Source organism: Microtus ochrogaster, assembly GCF_000317375.1.
Source record: "Microtus ochrogaster isolate Prairie Vole_2 chromosome 14 unlocalized genomic scaffold, MicOch1.0 chr14_random_2, whole genome shotgun sequence".
Lineage (NCBI taxonomy): Eukaryota > Metazoa > Chordata > Mammalia > Rodentia > Cricetidae > Microtus > Microtus ochrogaster.
Window position 1 is genome coordinate 13454724 of NW_004949097.1, and position 17127 is coordinate 13471850.

General features: G+C 47.9%; 2 protein-coding genes across 13 annotated transcripts in view; one reads left to right on the plus strand and one right to left on the minus strand.

Moving 5' to 3' along the window:
• Ppfibp1 (PPFIA binding protein 1) overlaps window positions 1-17127 on the plus strand; it is a 145845-nt gene that overhangs the window by 61929 nt on the left and 66789 nt on the right. The gene's annotated exons all lie outside the window — the stretch shown is intronic.
• On the minus strand, window positions 362-2557 carry C14H12orf71 (chromosome 14 C12orf71 homolog). Its single transcript, XM_005364609.2, has 3 exons — window positions 2443-2557; window positions 968-1644; window positions 362-613 (listed from the first exon to the last, which is right to left on the minus strand). Exons 1-3 carry the CDS (start codon window positions 2501-2503, stop codon window positions 362-364), a joined length of 990 nt encoding a protein of 329 aa, XP_005364666.1. The 5' UTR covers window positions 2504-2557.

The window sequence follows — 17127 nt, forward strand, 5'->3', positions numbered from 1 at the left end:
GGGATGGTTTGGGTTGTATCCCCAGCCTCCCACCGTGGCGGGATGGTTTGGGTTGTATCTCCAGCCTCCCACCGTGGCGGGATGGTTTGGGTTGTACTTCCTGCAGGAATTGAGCAGGTTTAGAGCTGCCACTCATGGTCATGGTTCCAACGTCACATGTGTGTTGTTCTCAGGTGCCCCGCATGCTGGTGGTAGTAGGTGGCTGTTTCCAGAAGGAGGTGAAGGTTAGAAACTCCCCTTAGGTGCTCCCAGACTTGATTTCCTCGTTTGTGAGGTGGAGGAGAGAACAACACATACCTCTGAGGGATGGTTGAACAAGGGGCTTCCAAAGTTTAAAAATCTGGGGCTGTCAGGCAATGAGTCATTCTTGGGGTTGGATTCTGTTGCCTCTGAGAGAATGTATCTTCCTTGCTGCCTTCTGGTGCCAGCTGGTGGTGTCTTGGCTAGAGTGTTCTCTCCTCAGTCGGGAGAAGACTTGTGTCCTCAGCCAGTGGAAGACCCACCGCAAGTTCAGGCAGGATGTGCCGTATGAGTGAGAACCGTCGTCCCCGTGGTGGATGGGCACCGTTGAGGAGGTCTCCAGGGAGCTCTTGGCTGCCTGACCAATCTCCTGCTGAGAAGACAAGAGGGAGTTAGGAACATGCAGCCTTGGCATCAGTGGGCTCTGCTGTTTACTCCCAAAGAACCCAAGCTCACGTGCCCCAAATAGCCAGCTACAGCAGAGTGCTAGGCCCATTGACATAAACACAACACAACCATATTGACGTGGCTGTGGTTCTACTTGCTGTTCCTACCCTCATCCCTCCCTCCGTACTCCTTGGTATCTTTCCTGCAGCCCTACCCTCTCTCCAATCCAATCCTGTCCTAGTCTCCTGGGGCTCCCGGGTAGTCAGGCTCCACTGTCAATCAATCCTCCCCCCCCCCCCCGTCCTTCCCCCTGCTCTCCTGGAGGCTTCTCTGTGCTCACCATAACTTCATCTTCCCCTAGCCTTGGAGGATTCTCTGGGGCCTGGCAGCTATCTTTAGTTTTTGGTGTTTTATGCTTGGGCAAGTCTTGACAAATGCCATGTTTTTCATGCCTGACCCAGGCTGTATGTGGAGGAGGCACACTGGTCAGGTGGACGTCTTCCTTCTGAGTAGATTCAGGGTGCAGAGGGCTGTCGTGTTGGCTACCTTTTTCTTTTTCTAGAAATGTCTCGAGTTTCTGTACTAGGTTGTCCAGTTTGCAGGGAGTCAGTTTCGTCCTGTCTTTTGGCCACCTATCCATCCACTGCCATTGGCCGTTCAGATCCAGATTAGCTAGAGCGTCTGCTTGGTCAGAGCTCACATTGGTGTCCCAGGCCAGCGAGATGCTTAGCTTGCAGAACTGCTCCCGGTCCTCCTTCATCTGATCCTGTTTCCGGAAGAGTCTTCTCACACTCCCTGTCCCCCAGGAGCCCTGGTTAGGAGGGAGGAGGTGGAGGGAAGGATCCCCGGAGGCCGTCTCTTCGCAGGAGGCCATCTCTCCGTAGGAAAACATGTTCTCAGTGGGGAAGTAGCCAGTCGAGAGGCTCTGGTCGGATTTGCAGTCGGAGACAGAGTCCTCTGTGCCGCTGTCGTCACTGCTGGAGGGAGAAGTTGTCATGTCTTCCTTGGCTCTGGGAGCTTCAGAAAAAAAAAAATCAACACGTCATGTCGGAGAGGAAAGAGTCGTATGAGCATCCCTCTTTCTGTGCGGAACTATCCACCCCGTCCAGTCTAGTCCATCTGTGTGTATTTTCTGACTCTGTAAAAACATCTCATAGTGTGACAGACATCCTCTGGGCATCTCTTCTCGGAGCCTCTTGTTTGCTTGACAGTGTTTGCCAGAACTGTGTCATAGATTGAAGATTGAAGAAGACCGGAGGGTGTGGGTGGAGTTCAGTATGCTTTTGGTTCCCGATCCTGAGATCAGGGTAACCAGTTTCTTAATAAGTATGTATTATCTGTGCACATATGGGCATATGTGTGTATATATATATATATATACACACACACACACACACACACACATGTTTCTCACATCAACAGAAATTTACTATTAAATGTATAATACATGGCTACTCTGTATTCTTAACTATTTTCTTATTAAATAGCCTATTAATATTTAATTTTCATTAAATTGCCTATTAATTTCTTACTAAGCAGTGTATCAATAATCCTTAGCTTAGATTATTAATGACCACTAGGTTACTTAAGTCTCTTTAAGTGGCATGTGGGGTTAGTGAACCAGGGATCACAAACATATAGTTTTATAATAGTTGATTCTGGAAAGGTGACTGCCACCCAAGCACCTATCCTCACACCATCAAATAACATCTTTATTCTGCATTTTCCATGATTCCCCCTGGAAATTGCCCTGGAAGACGACACACACACACACACACACACACACACACACTCACACAGGCCCCTTGCACATGCCTCTGTCATCCCCCGAGAAGGGCTGCCCACAGGAGACGGGCGCTTCCAGCTCCCGCGACATACATGAGGGTGTCAGAAACCCTCCAGACCCCGCGGCTTAGTGATTTAAGCCCAACTGCTTCTGAGAAGTTTGTGTTCCGGGACTGTTGGTTACCGCGGCAACAGAGAACCAAGCTGATGGTCAGAAATGTGTAAAGGGACAGGATCTATCTGTTCAGTTCCAGAGTATTCTGTGCACATCCTGCAGTAGGCTGGACTCACTAGGATCCTTCCCGAAGGTTTCCCTCCCCCGAGGTCACAGTTAAGGCTCACCATGGTTCACCACGTGTGACGCTTTGGTTTTCACTGCTGTGTTGGCCTCCATCTCTAGGTCTGTTAAATTAGGTGGTTGTGGGTGTTGATGGCATGATACAATACAGTCTTTGCTGAAGGCCAGAGAAGCACTTTCTGCTGTGCAGCAGATACAGCTTAGCGTGGCCCTCAGACTGCCCTAGGCGTTATCAGTGACTGGGGACCACGTAGCTGTGTGCTGGGTCTTGTGATGACCCCTTTACCCAGTTCTGAGTTCTCCTGGAAGGAGCCCCGACTGTAACCATCACCGATTTTCTGAGGAAGGAGCCGAGCTGCAAGTGGTTCTCTGCACGGTCACCTTCCTAGACCATATCCTCAGGAACCTGGATTCAGACGGGCTGTGCACATCCTGTCTCCATGCACCTCCTCCTTACATCTGGGGAAAGTGAGTCAATCCACAAGCGAAACCACATCCTGGTTCCTCGGTGAGCGTCATGCTCCAGGAGACACGTTAGCTCTGCAGGTGCCCCACACGAGGACCACTTGTGCAGGGAAAGGCGTAAAGTAAGCACCTAGCTTCCTCCTCGGCACCACACGGGCTAGGGCCTAGAAGAGTATTCCTCAGGCTTTCCTTGTGTGCACCGAAGAGGGGATGAGGTGAGGCGAAGCTGTGCTGCCCGCTTCCCCTGGACACAGGGCGCTGTGCACCAAATATGAACAGCAGAGAGAAGAACGTGGCCCTGCAAACAGAAGGGCTCCAGAGAGAGCCCAGATAAATCTGCATGTTCCATTTTTACCCTCCTTTGCTCCCTGGTGTCCTCCCTTCTTCCTTCCTCCCCTCTGGAGCTCCACTCTGCTTCTCTTCCTACACATATGTGTGTGTGCGCACACACACACACACACACACACACACACACACACACACACACTCACACTTTCCTCATTTTAAATGCACAGTTCAGGTTGTGAAAGTCCCTGAAACTTACTGTGTCTCTAGCTTCCGAGAATAAAAAAGATAGTCACTGCTAATAGTTTAATATATATATATATACTTAATATGTTAATAGACATATTAATATGTGCATACATTTATTCATAGTTTGGAAAATCCATCTTCATATCTCCCTTAGAATGGCGTTCTGTGAGTTCTACATGACACCCCAGCTTTTGTCTTCTGTCAATCAGGGGTTTGGGGTCTTCAGCAACAATACCTATTTCATTTTTCTTTGTTTCTCCCCCCCCCCCCCCCCCAGACAGGGTTTCTCTGTAGCATTGGAGCCTGTTGTGGAACTCACTCTGTAGATCAAGCTGTCCTCGAACTCACAGAGATCCACCTATCTCTGCCTCTGCCTCCCTAGTGCTGGGATTAAAGGTGTGTGCCACCACCGTCTGGCCTATGTTAGTTTCTTAGTTGGACTTGCTGGTCTGGCTTCTCTTGTTCTACCATTTTAATGTCTCTTGAAGCAAGACCACCCGTAATAAAACTCGAGACTTCAACAGTGATAGTGGGCTGTGAACTTCAAGTAGTTTGGGCTGCAAGCCAGCAATAATAGTGCCTGAGAACTGGAACACTTCCTAAGGTCCATTGACTTGATGGGACTGGAAACCTAAATTTGTGGAGAAGAAGCTTCCGATTTGATGATTATAATTTTTGTGTCATTTTGACCAGGGGTTTCCAGACACGTGATTAACACTATTGTGGTGTGTCTGCTCCTGCCAGCTTGGCACTAGCCAGCACAAGCCTGAGACTGCAGGCTCACAGTAAAGCACTCTCGGAGTTAGTGTCCTCACCGAGTCTACGGCTAGCGTGGGAGCCACTGTGGAGACGTCTGTTTTGAGTGCTTTCTGCCATCCAGAGGAAAGAACCAGAAGGAATCTTTTGTCTGAGTGTGTAAAAAGAGCGTTACCTACTCTGGACACGTGGACAGAGTGCTGGCTGACAGGTCTCCCGTTGACAACTCTCTAATTGGGCAGTGTTTCTCCCAACACCAGAAATGTTTGAAGGGGAACACTGTGGGGGAATGTAGGCTCCCCGGTAAACCTGAAGCCAAAGAGTAGAATTTCCTTAAGAGACTTGTAGTGAAATGCTTAAAATGCGGAATCTCTTCCTCCTGTCAAGTCCTCAGGGCACTGTGAGGGAAATGGGTGTGAAGTGAGGGCCGGCAGAAAGGTCCAAGGCTGAGTATTAAGAAGGAATCTAACTAGAGGCCCAGGCGCTGGCACTCAGTTCCCAAGTTAACCTGATAGAGAGTAGAGCTCGGGGTTGGGGGTGTAGCTCAGTGGTAGAACCCTTGCCTGGTCTCTATATTCAGTCTCCCGCACCACAGAAATACAGCGTCAGGAAGGAGAGAGCCTGCCTACGGTGCTTCTTGTATTTTGGGAAATCAAACACATGGTAAAAAGTATCTGAGAAATAAGTGAAAATGGCTGTGAATAGCAGCAGGCAGCATGAGTGCCTGTTATAAATAATAATTATTTTCAGTTTCGTTGGAAGGGACCCGGAGTAAAACAGACAGGGAGCAGGCAGGGCTGGGGTGCGTGAGGCAGGATGCAGTTGACTGGCTCTGTCTGTCTCTGGCTGTTGTCACTGAGTACCACAAAGCCCTCCCTCACAGGCCAGCTCCGGACCGTAACACCCTTCTGCTTCCCTCCCACGCCTGCCTGCCAGTTCCGTGCTGCCTGTTTCTCCCCAGCCCATTAGCACAGATAAACCTTTTTCTGCATTTCCCGAGGCTAAGAAAAATGAAGCCCTGGGAGGCTCCCCACCTCTGGATCAGATCTCCTGCAGCATCTGTGAATAGATGCTGTTGTGTGCGTGCACAATGGCCTCCATTCATTTGAGGACCCCGGTGCACATCCCTGGGAAGACAGTTCATTGCTGCAAGTGCATTGGAGGCTGGTTAATGAAAATGATATTGATTGACAAATACTATAGACGAATCTTTTAAAAATCTCACAGCGTTGAAAATGAATGCTAAAAATTATGTTTTAAAAGCCTCCACAAAATACTTAAGAAAAATCAGAAACATCAGGATAAGTGTTTTAGGGGAAGTATTTTAAATCCTCTTGAAAACAGATCTTTCAGGGAGTCAAGGTAATTGGTAGTTGCCTGGAGCTGGGGCCGGGTATGGTGTTCCCTGCAGATGGGCAAGGCGACAAACCATCTGTTAGGAGAAGGCAGTTTGAGGCGCAAGTGTGATCATTAACTTTTAATTTTCTGATAGGTGCATAAAAAGAGGAAAGACGCAGGTACAGTCATTTTTGCCGTACTTCAGGTAATTCATATACAATATTGTAATTTCACATAAGATAAATGTAAAAGTATTAATCTCTTTTGCATTTTCTCAACCAAATCTTTGATGTCTGGTAAGATTTGTTTGTGTTCAGATCATACCTGGTTTGGGCCTGCACAGTCCTCAGCTTCTATGCTCATATACATGGTGCCTCCACCGAGCATCAAGTCTCAACAGTGTTAGTAGCAGTTACATGACTGTAAACGTTGTTAGGGTTTATTGGACTGTTCACGTTAAAAGGCAGCTTTGGTTATATAGATTGCATTTCTTTTTTCCTTTTTTTTTTTTTAGTTTTTTTTTTTTTTAAGAGGAATTTTTGAGACAGGATTTCTCTGTGTAACAGCCATGGCTGTCCTGGAACTAGCTCTGTAGACCAGACTGGCCCCGAACTCACAGAGATCCACCTGCCACTGCCTCCCGAGTGCTGGGATTAAAGGCCTTCACCACCACCCCCCAGCTATAGATTATGTTTCAGTTAAAAGTATTCTGGCAAGCCTGCACTAGCCAATGTATGTTCCCTCCACGAATATGGATCAACGCTCTCCTGGAAGTGGAATTTGACAAGCCTGTTGTCAGATCCAAACAAGGAAAAGTTACCCACAAGCTCGTGTTTTCATAAACGTGGGGAGTATGTGTGGGCGAGTGAGAGTGTGTGTGCTCACTTGCCCGTGTGTTTCTGTCACCCGTGGCTCATGTGCATCTTAGCTTAGAAAGGACTGGTGGGAATTTTAATTAGACTGTACGGTTTTTAGGAGGAGGATTGGCGTGTGTTTGGCAAGATAAAGACAGGCACAAGTCTCTTCGAGAACACTCGGTGGTAATTTTTGTAAACAGACTGTCATCTTCTCTTTTTGTTTTACAGCCAATTATTTTTTTTTCCCCAGTCGTGTTAAAAATCACTTTGTCTCTGACTTTTTTCTGCGTCTCTTCTGTACATCTTTGGGTAATTGTTTTGACTGGCTGCCAGCAGGTACCTGGGGGGTGGAGGAAGGTGGAGCTCCTGGGCACGGAACGTGTTGGTTAAGAACAAGTTTAACCTTCATGGCTAAGGGTGGGATGGTTTTGGGGTGGGACATGTTGCACTACTTGTAAGTCATATTTGATAGCTATCTGGATGTCTTCCCTTGTGTCTTGACATTCACGTTTCCATTTTGTCGAAGCTTACAGAAGCTCTGGCAGTTGACAGATGACTTAAGGAGAGTAGAGCAGAAAATACCGTCAGTGTGGTATTATGACGTCTGGGCTGAAACTAAAGTCCGCTAACCTTGAGATGTAATTCCGTAAGTTATGTGATAGGAAGACTAGCCCACTGTATTCACAGATAAACCCAGAGTGAGCACGGGACCTACCTGGTGGTTGTTTGAAGATTCAGAACCCAGAGACTGCATTTAAGAAGTGCACCACGTGCTAAATTACCCCTTTGGTTTAGTGTAGCGTCCGTCCCAGTGTTCTCTTAAACCCGGAGGCAGTTGATCCAAGGTTAATTGTCAAGATGAATTTCATCTACAGGCATAAAAATTAAATTCTGATGTGTCTTGGAAGTATGGATTCTAATGCCCTATTCCTAGGAATTTCTTTCTGGTTAAATAGACAAGGAACAGGATCTTCCAGGTAATTGTGCGTGGTGAGATGGGGGTCTTCCTCTGGAGCTCAGGCTGGCCTGGGAGTCATGATCCTCACAGGGTCTTCCTCTGGAGCCCAGGCTGGCCTGGCAGTCATGATTCTCACAGGGTCTTCCTCTGGAACCCGGGCTGGCCTGGGATTCGTGATCCTCACAGGGTCTTCCTCTGGAACCCGGGCTGACCTAGGATTCATGATCCTCACAGGGTCTTCCTCTGGAGCCCAGGCTGGCCTGGGAGTCATGATTCTCACAGGGTCTTCCTCTGGAGCCCAGGCTGACCTAGGATTCATGTTCCTCACAGGGTCTTCCTCTGGAGCCCAGGCTGACCTAGGATTCATGTTCCTCACAGGGTCTTCCTCTGGAGCCCAAGCTGGCCTGGCAGTCATGGTTTTCTTCCAGGTGATTTTTCTGCTTGTTGATTTCACCTTGGGAAACAGCTGGCCCAGAATAAGCAGATGTTGTGGTGAATTCCAGTGAAAAGCAGGATCTCTATTGTGAATGTGTGCTCAGATAGGCACTTGGCTCAGGGCAGGGGTAAGATTCGAGTTTTGGAGAGACAGACCTGAAATCTCACAGGAAGGGCTGCATTGCTGGGGAAGGGCGGTTACATAGATGTTGAATGCAGCTTTTAAGGATCAAGGACTCTTAGTGGAGAGTAAAATACAGCAGATAGATGGAAGCAGAAGGAGACCTTTCTGGGAGTTGTCAGTGGTTTCGGGACTGGAGTACGTTTCCTTGTCGTCCTGGGTCCTTGTCACCACACGGTTTTCCCACTCCACCCTTAGAGTTTCTAGTTTCAGTAGGTCTGGGTGGAGTCTGAGAGTCTTTGGTCTTAATGGACTGGGTGTTTTATGGAAAAAAATCCACAGATTATGAAGGGAACAAATTATAGTAGCAATACAGGGAAGGGATGATGCTTAGTCCGTCATGTGATCTTGACTACTTACCCTTTTTTCTTTCCTGTGAAACTCCTTTACCCTCAGAGCAACTGGTCGCATCAGAACTATCCTGGGGGTGGGACAGGAATGCGGCCGTGGAGAGTAGTTTAAAGACTCTCAGTTTTAGAAACAGCTTGTAGGCTCAGTGCTTCTGAACCCCTGATCGTCATGGCATTTTCCAGTTTTATTTTTGAAAATGTAAATCTAGCCTGTTTTATTTTAGTACCCACATGTGCTGAAGAGTGTTTTCACACGTTGCTTTACAGAAGTCTCGACTCTAATACCGAATTCATGACCTTCTGCGTCAGATTTGCTCTTCTTACAAGTGTCTGCCGGTTCTTTCCTGCCCCAGCGGGGCATTGTCTTGGTGACTCCTCTCTCGTGCTTCCGTGCCTACACCGTCCCTCAAGAAGCCCCACGGATTCTATCTCCTAAAACATCCTGAGCAGTATTTCCCCACTTCTTCTCTGGCTTCCCTCAGGAAAGCTAAGGAGAGTTTTCAGACATACACAGGTCATGTCAGGTCACCTCTGCTCAAGGCCCCTTCCTTACATTCCTCTGTTTCGTAAGGTAGCTTCATATTCTCAAGATGGCCCTTCATGACCTGGCGCTCAGCACTGCCTGTTTTCTTTGCAGCTATCCCCAGTCTGTTCTTTATACTCCAGTTATGCGGATTATTTCATTTCCTGATCCAAATGTATTTACAGCCTTCACAGTGGTAATCTTAGGGCAGTAACACAGGGTATCATATCAGTAATATCCACGGGGGGGGGGGGGTGGAGTGAGTGTGACCCTCTGAAATGACATCTTTCTTCAGATTAAAGCTGAACTATGATATCAAGAGAATGTGACCACTGGTCCAGAGAGAGCCCGTGCACAACCTGTTGAATTTCAGCATCTGTTGGCCAAGGACGAAGGGCCTGCTTTGGGCAAATCAGTCAGGACAGCGGCCTGATGGCAGTGTCAGATTGCCTTCACTTAAAATAAGTCTGTTTGACCTGTCTCATAGGGGAAGAACCAGGAGTAACGTCTGGAAATCCCTGGGAGTCCAGTGGTGTATTATTAATAATAATAATAATATAACTTTTGCCGCGAGTAGCAGAGTGGTTCTCCCTATGACCAGTGTGACATCGTAGCTGTCTTTCAAGCCACTGTGGTTGTGACTTTGCTGCTCACTAACAGCTGTGGGCTGTAGTTGAAGATCAGTCTGGAAGGTCCCTAGCTGCTGGCGCTGGCAGTCCTCAGCTGTGACTTACTACATGGAGAGCCTCCAGCGTGCCAGAAACAGCATTCTTTGATCTGGCGTGTTTGCTCTTGTGCGAATGGCTGGAGGTATCCGAGACCTGGCAGCAGTAGGAGGGGGAGGTGGCTCAGTTCTTGCTAGTCATGAGTCATCCCATGAACATGTAAAGTGGATGTTTTCTTCATCGGTTTCGATGTTGATAGAGTGCTGTTATGTGTGGCTCTTTATGTGAGCCTCGATCCAGTTAGCCTCACAGAGACAGCTGGGCTTGGTTTGGAGTCTTCCCTAAGCCAGAAAAACAATTATAAGTTGATTGAATTTTGCTCCCTTTCTGGACCCCACAGAATGTCATGGTGCTGATTCCCACAGTTGGCACCCCTCTCGGTTGGTGAATGTCCTAACAGACTAAACTCGGCATTTAGAGCGGAGCTAGTCACAGTCTTGCTTGATGCTCGCACTGTGTTCTTCCTTTGCCGCTTGTTGTTGTTACTTGACGTCCTGCTTTGGTCCCTCCTTCTTACCTGTTCCCCATCGTCCACAGAAGCCTCGTTTGGCTGTGCACTTTGGACACTTCCAGCTTTCCAGTGTTTTGGGTGGACTGTTTGTTCCAAGAGTTCTCGGCTGCCTTTTCTGGCAGGTACTCAGCTGCTGGGATGTTGGCCAGTGACTCCGTCAGAGATGTGGGATGCCCTTATCTCCTCCACACTCTTCCTTGTCTCTGGCTGCTCAGGGTCTCTGCCAAGTTCCTCTTTCTGCATCTCTTGGCGTCTGCCGTACCCTGCACCTCAGTTGAACTTTTAAATGTACCTCATTCCTCATTGCTAAGTGTGTGGGTGTTGGGGTCACTAGTGCATACCTTGTCAGTCCTGGACACTGAGACAAAGGCCAGGTTTTGTTTGCCCATCCAGAGACCGGGGAAATTAAAGCTTTTTTCCCCCCTTTTATGTTAGTTAGGTTTTGAAGAACGATTAATAAAAACTCGGAGACTGATATTGGGGTTCAACCTGAAGACCCGAAAAGCAAAGCAACCACCTACTGGCTCTTACCTCAACCTCAGTCTGAAATGGCGATCCTGCCTCCAGGAATCTCAGAATGAGACTGAGCCTGAGAGCTGTCTCCTCCCATTTTATAATCCTCTCTAGTGCTGGGATGAAGGGCATTCACCCCTGGGATTAAAGGTATGCACCGCCCGGTTTCTATGACAACTAGTGTGTCTATTGGTATTAAAGATGTGTGTTGCCGCTGTCTGTCTGTAAGGCTGACCAATGTGTCTATTTTACTTTCTGATCTTCAGGTAAGCTTTAAAACACGGCTCTAAGGCTTTGTCTTCCCTGACAAATAGTCTTAAATACCATTGTCTTCTGATAAGTCTGCCATGCCCGCCGGAAATTGAGTTCAGGAAGAATGGATGATGTTCCTCCCTGTTAGCATCACTTGTCATCTGGACCACAGCAGGCCTGTGGCAGTGAGGAGGGGAAGGGAGCCGAGGGTCCTGTCTGCGTGTCTAAAAGGCTGCAGTGACCATTACTGTTACGGTGAAGTCGAATATCCAATCTTTTCTACTACACAGGGAATACAAGCATTTCCCCGGACAGAGGTCACGTCTCGGTTGCTTTGTTTGTAGCCCCTCGTTTCCTTCCCACACCAAGTACTTTCTAAACTAGGTGTTCTCCACAGTTGAGGATCGTTGGTTAACTTGGGTTTTCACTCTGTGTCTCTCAGTCTCCTCGGAGAAAGTTGCCTCCCCTGGAACTGGGATTAGCATGCATGTCCTTTGCCCTACTGGCCCATTTGCTGCTAATGAAACCTCCACCACTTTTACAAGGGACAGGCTGCTTGATTAAAATGGACTTTACCGTCACAGGGTAGCCAACCCTAAAGAAGCAAGCTGTATCTTTTAGCAGAACTGATGTGCAGTGGGATTAGCCATCACAGCTGGCTTTCACACGCAGGCTCCCTCCCTCGGCTGTGCTTCTCATGAGGTCATTTGGGCGGTGAGCCTGTGCTTGTATTTGCTGCTAGTCATGGGAGTCTAATGCCTAGGACTAAACCTGCAGTTAGTTGCGTTGAACTTTGCTGATAGCCATCATGAGGACGGCGGAGAACAGCTCAGTTTTCCAGTATGCTGGGCTGTTAGAGGGGTTGAGGGTTCAGTCTCCATGGGGGTCACTGAGTGGTCCTGGCCTTGACTTCTGAATAAACAAAGCTGACAGGATTCCGTCCTGAGTTCCAGTTCCTCAGTTTTCTAAAACACTCTCTCCAGGGCCAGATCTCCTATCAGAGCTTAGATGGGAGGACATCTTTAAAGTGCTACCTGGAAGTTGAAGTATCAGGCCTAGTAGATTCTTTGGCTGTGTGCTTTAGTCTCTCAAGCTGGTTTTTCAGGACGTGTAGGCTGTTCTCCAGCGCAGTCCTGCCTGCCTCTGACTCTTTCTTGTTGGAGTATAGTATAAACAGACAGACACCCAGCACCTCCCTGCAGACTGGCTTCTCCCTTACCATCCCCATGCTTTTCATCCAGCTCTGTTCCTTGCACCGTGCCCGAGGTCTTCGTCTTTGAGGTGTCTGGTCTCTGTCCAGTCTTCCTTCCTGTCCTCGACTGTCTCAGCACCGATTTGTTCTGGTCAGCCTTAGTTTTCCTCAACCTCAGACTTCTCTAATGCTCTACATCAGGGCCTACAACCAGGTGAGGAAAAGCGATGAGCTGGGCAGGAAGCCACGCTTGACTGTGTCCCTGCAGGTGAGCACCTGGGGCACTCTGGTTCTGAGGTCTCCCTGCAGGTGAGTGCCTGGGGTATGAGTTCTCAGCAGACCCATTTGCTTGTCCAGATGGCACAGATGTCAGAGGTGGGTGAAAGCAAGACACTGACTTCAGACTTTCCTGTTGACTCTCAACCGGTAGGCCTGAAATTTGAAAGATCTTTCCTTGGGGGAAATGAAAACAACAGCAAACAGCTATGACAAGTTTCACTTAAACATACAGTGGCTATGAGTTCAGGTTCATACATATTTTTTATACTTAATTTGAAGTAGCAGCTTTGAAGATTATATTCAGTAATCCAAAGTGATCTTTTATTTTGCTTAAGAAACAAAACATCCATGTACTGATTTGGTGGAGGAATTGGTTAATAGAGAGACTTTAAAGACTTATTTCTATCTTTAAATGATGTGGGTATGTGTGTCTGTGTGGGTGGGTGTGGGTGTGTCTGTGTGAGGGTGTGTGGGTGGGTGTGTCTGTGTGTGTGTGTGTGGGTGGGTGGGTGTAGGTGTGTGTATAGGGCCTGTAGAGCCCAGAAGAAAACCTTGGCCACCCTGTGATGGAGCTACAGGGGATGCTGAGCTGCTGGATGTGGGTGCTGGGAACTCAACTTGGGTTCTTTTCAAGAACAATAACTCTGAGCCACCTGTCTAGCCCCAAGTTAAAGCACAGATTTTAAAAATAATTTTGTGTGAATTGGCTATCCAGTAAACTCGTGTTGATTTGATTTATAAACCTGAGGAATGAATCATGACTAGGAGAACTCTGGGGGAAAGTAGGTCCTGGAAAGGAGCCTGGAGGCGTGATGCCCTTCTCCCCAGTTCAGGCCACACTCGCCACCTCTTCCCATCCTTTTGACCTCGGAGGTCTCAACAGTTTTATGTCTCTGAAGATTCCATTGTTCAACTCATTTTCCCAAACTCAGGAAATTAAGCAAGCTATTTTACAAGTTCTTGGAATTATGTGCCTAGAGGAAGATCTTGAGAGTGGGAAGTGGCACTCTTGCCTTTGGAAGTGCAAAGACAGGATAACATTAAAGAGGCCATGATCATGCATGCAGTGGGCATGTCCACACCCAGCAGAGGGGTGGGGTAGAACTTGAGGACCAGTTGTGTCAGATTTCAGAACAAAAGGAATAAGTGGATATGTCAGTTTCCTCAAGGAAAGGATTTATAATCCTTAACATTATAGAGCTATTGCCCAGGTGATAGCTTGCTCAGCTCCCACTTTAAGTAACAGTCAGGTCCAGATATGAAGAAAGATTAAATTTATTTGGCTTAATCTCATTTCGCAAAATAGGGAAACAAGGTCTGGAAAGTAAGCCTGAGCCATGTTCTCCGTCACGTCTCACGGCGCCCAGCTGTGTTGTCTTCCGCAAGGGGGAGGCTTTCCACATCCTGGTCTCTGCTGGTGACAGCCCATGGCTTCTGCTGAGACCTAGGCATTTTCACGTGGCTGTGGCTAAAGATGTGTCCTAGGGGCAAGAGAGATGGCTCTGTGGTTTGAGCATTTACTGCTCTTCCAGAGGGTTCAAGTGGAGGCTCACAGACATCTGTAACTCTAGATCTGGGATATCTGATGTCCTTTTCTGGCCTCCATGGGTACTGTATACATATGGTACGCAGGCTTATGCGTGCATATAAAGTAAAAATAATTTTGTTTTAAAAACGTGGCCCAGAATAACACATCATGTATCCACAGTCATATTGTGGGAGAAGTCCAAGTTTTCAGGAAAGAAATAGTTGAGGGTTTGGGACATTGCTTTCACGCGTCTACACCAAGCTTACTCTTATGAGTGAGTAAGAGCTGCTTTTATCCATCAACACAAAATTAGTTGCCACCAATACTCCTAGGAATACTAGCTAGATGTGGTGGCTCGTACCTGGAATCCAGCGTTTGGTGGCTGAAGCAGGAAACATTGAAAGTTCAATGCCAGCCTGAGCTATGGAGTGTGTAACTGAAGTACCCAGATTCCCACCCTCCAGAAAAAAACAAAACGAAACAAAAACCCACATTAAAGATCAACTTCGTGATTATAGCCAGTTGGAATGTTGCAGTTCCGGAGCTGCAATCCTAGACTGTCTTTAGTTCCTGGCCTGCCATCCTCATGGCTGTCAGGTAAAACTTGCTAACTTAGCAGACCACTAACCCAAACCTCTGAGTCATCAGGCATCCTCTGGACCCCAGAAGTTCACCGTCTACGTCCTGTCGCATGAGTATAAGTGAGCTGGCCTCATTCAGTTTTGTTCTGCTCCTGTAAAGGCTCACAAGTTGCCTGCAACACAGTCCAATTACTTGGGGCAGTATAAACTCCATGTTCCGAAGCCGTGGCATCTTGGATTTGGTCAGAATAGACTTACCTCTTGCTCCCTTCGAGGTGAGACCTGTCTTCGGGATCAACAATAATGAGACTCTGTCTTAAAACAGAAAATGCAAAACCAAACAAATCTAGTTATGCCCGCACTTCCTTCAGCTTTTCACAGCTTCACCGTCAACATTGAAAACCCTACCGACCAGTAAAGGCCTGGATTTGGTCCCCAGGCCCCTGCCTTTCACACACAAAAATGAAAGAACAGTCCAGTAAATAAATACTCCAGGATCATGAGGCAGACAGTCCTCCTGGGGTGGCTTGGTATCTCCCTGTGGGGTAGATAAGGAAGAGTGGGCAGGGGCAGGCTGGGAGAGGTTACCAGGAATTGTTAGGGACCTTGGAATGTTGCAGGGAGGGAACTGGGATCAGGCATGCTTCCTGCCTAGCATCACGTGCAGGCTGAGTGCTACAGCTGGGAGCTCCCTGGCAGGAATCAGTATTCACACCGCTACTCTTTCATGCAAGGCTGAACCCAAGTGTTTGGAGATGAAGAGAATTCCAAGGTATTTTTAACACAGCAGAAATAAAAATCCCAGTATATCATTTCCTGCCCTTATTTAAAAGAGAGAGAGAGAGAGAGAGAGAGAGAGAGAGAGAGAGAGAGAGAGAGAACAACTCAAGAGACTGCCACATTAAGTGGAACATATTCTCTGCTGACTCAGAGAACCCAAGCTTGGAGATGCCGTGTCAGAATACACACATAGCTAGAGCAGAGATCTAGCTGCAGAAACTGCTCTGGGAAATGAAATGGAGGATACCGAACGAAGTGAAAGTTCCCAGAGCATGGGTCTGATCCTGGCACCCAGGAGCTCAGTGAGAAACATCGTTGACGCCAGATGTGTGTGTGTGTGTGTGTGTGTGTGTGTGTGTGTGTGTGTGAGAGAGAGAGAGAGAGAGAGAGGAAACGCACCGAGTCACCCGGGCTGGATTGCGGCCCTGGTCCTACCAGGTACTACACAGTACGGAAAAGCCCGATGGTCGTGTCTAGCTCTGCCAAAGCCGTTCAGCACCCACCTGCAGTCAAAGTGAATTCTCAAATTCCCTCTTTCCCTCTCCAGAATGCTGTTGCCAGAACCTTTGCTGAAATAAGAACAAAATCTAGGTCAGTGACTTAAGACCTAACAGGAGCCAAGTCCATGGTACATTTTGTATGTGACTCCTGGCGGTGACCAATGAATAACTGTATTTTGATGGATAGACAGCTCTTACTAATTTATCCTCGTTAGGGATCGACACAGTAAGCCTAGTACGAACTTCTGGAAGTGATACTGGACCTGGTGAGCAAGCAATCTAGAGATGATTTAAAGCATATGACAGGATTGGATAGGTTCTATACAAACACCACATCTTCTACAGGGGACTCAGCAGCTGCAGGGGTGGGGTGGGGCGGGGGTTTTCCCATGACGCAGAGCCTGGTCCAGGCAGGGAGAAAACAGTACGTGGGACAGTATGAAAGGGCAGGGTGTGTCCAGAGGGCAGGTTGTACAGCTGTATGGGGAAAGGCAGAGGTGATGCCCCATGCATACTGTGCAGTTTGGGTCAGAATACAGGTAGGTGGCCCTAGTCAGGCCGTAGCAGTGGACAAGTTCTTGCTCCATCAGGGAGATGCATACCTGAGTACTGATCGGTAGAAATGAGCGTCCATTTATCCCGCTTACTCACATCTGCTTTTCAATAACAGCAGAGTCATTGTATCCAGGGGGAGAAAGAGCTCCTCTTACCGCGTAGATCTTTCCATTAGTTCCATCCTGGCTGCCACTCTTAAATATTAATAGCCCAGAGCCAGGACAGGATTTCTCAGCTTTTTTCCATTGGCCTGTTTCCCCTCGCTGCTGCTGTCATCCCAGCGTGTCCCAGTTTGCCCCCTCATCTTAGCCATCATAGGAGTGATGCGCGTGAAGGCGCCATTGCCAGTGCTCCTTTCCTCTCGCCTCCCGTTCTCCATCGGAGCATGCGTGTCTGCGTGTGTGCTTATATGGGTGGTTAGAATTACGAGTATCTTATGATCTGGTTTGTAAATATTCGGGGAGCTCTTAGAGTGCTTGTGTTTATGACAGGGAAGGAACCTGCGTAGGACAGTATGTCATGGCGGGAAGTGCTTGAAAATCCTGGAGCTTGAAGGTCTGGGTAGCAGTGAAATACTTTCGTTACAGAAATCTCCAGCGTGCAT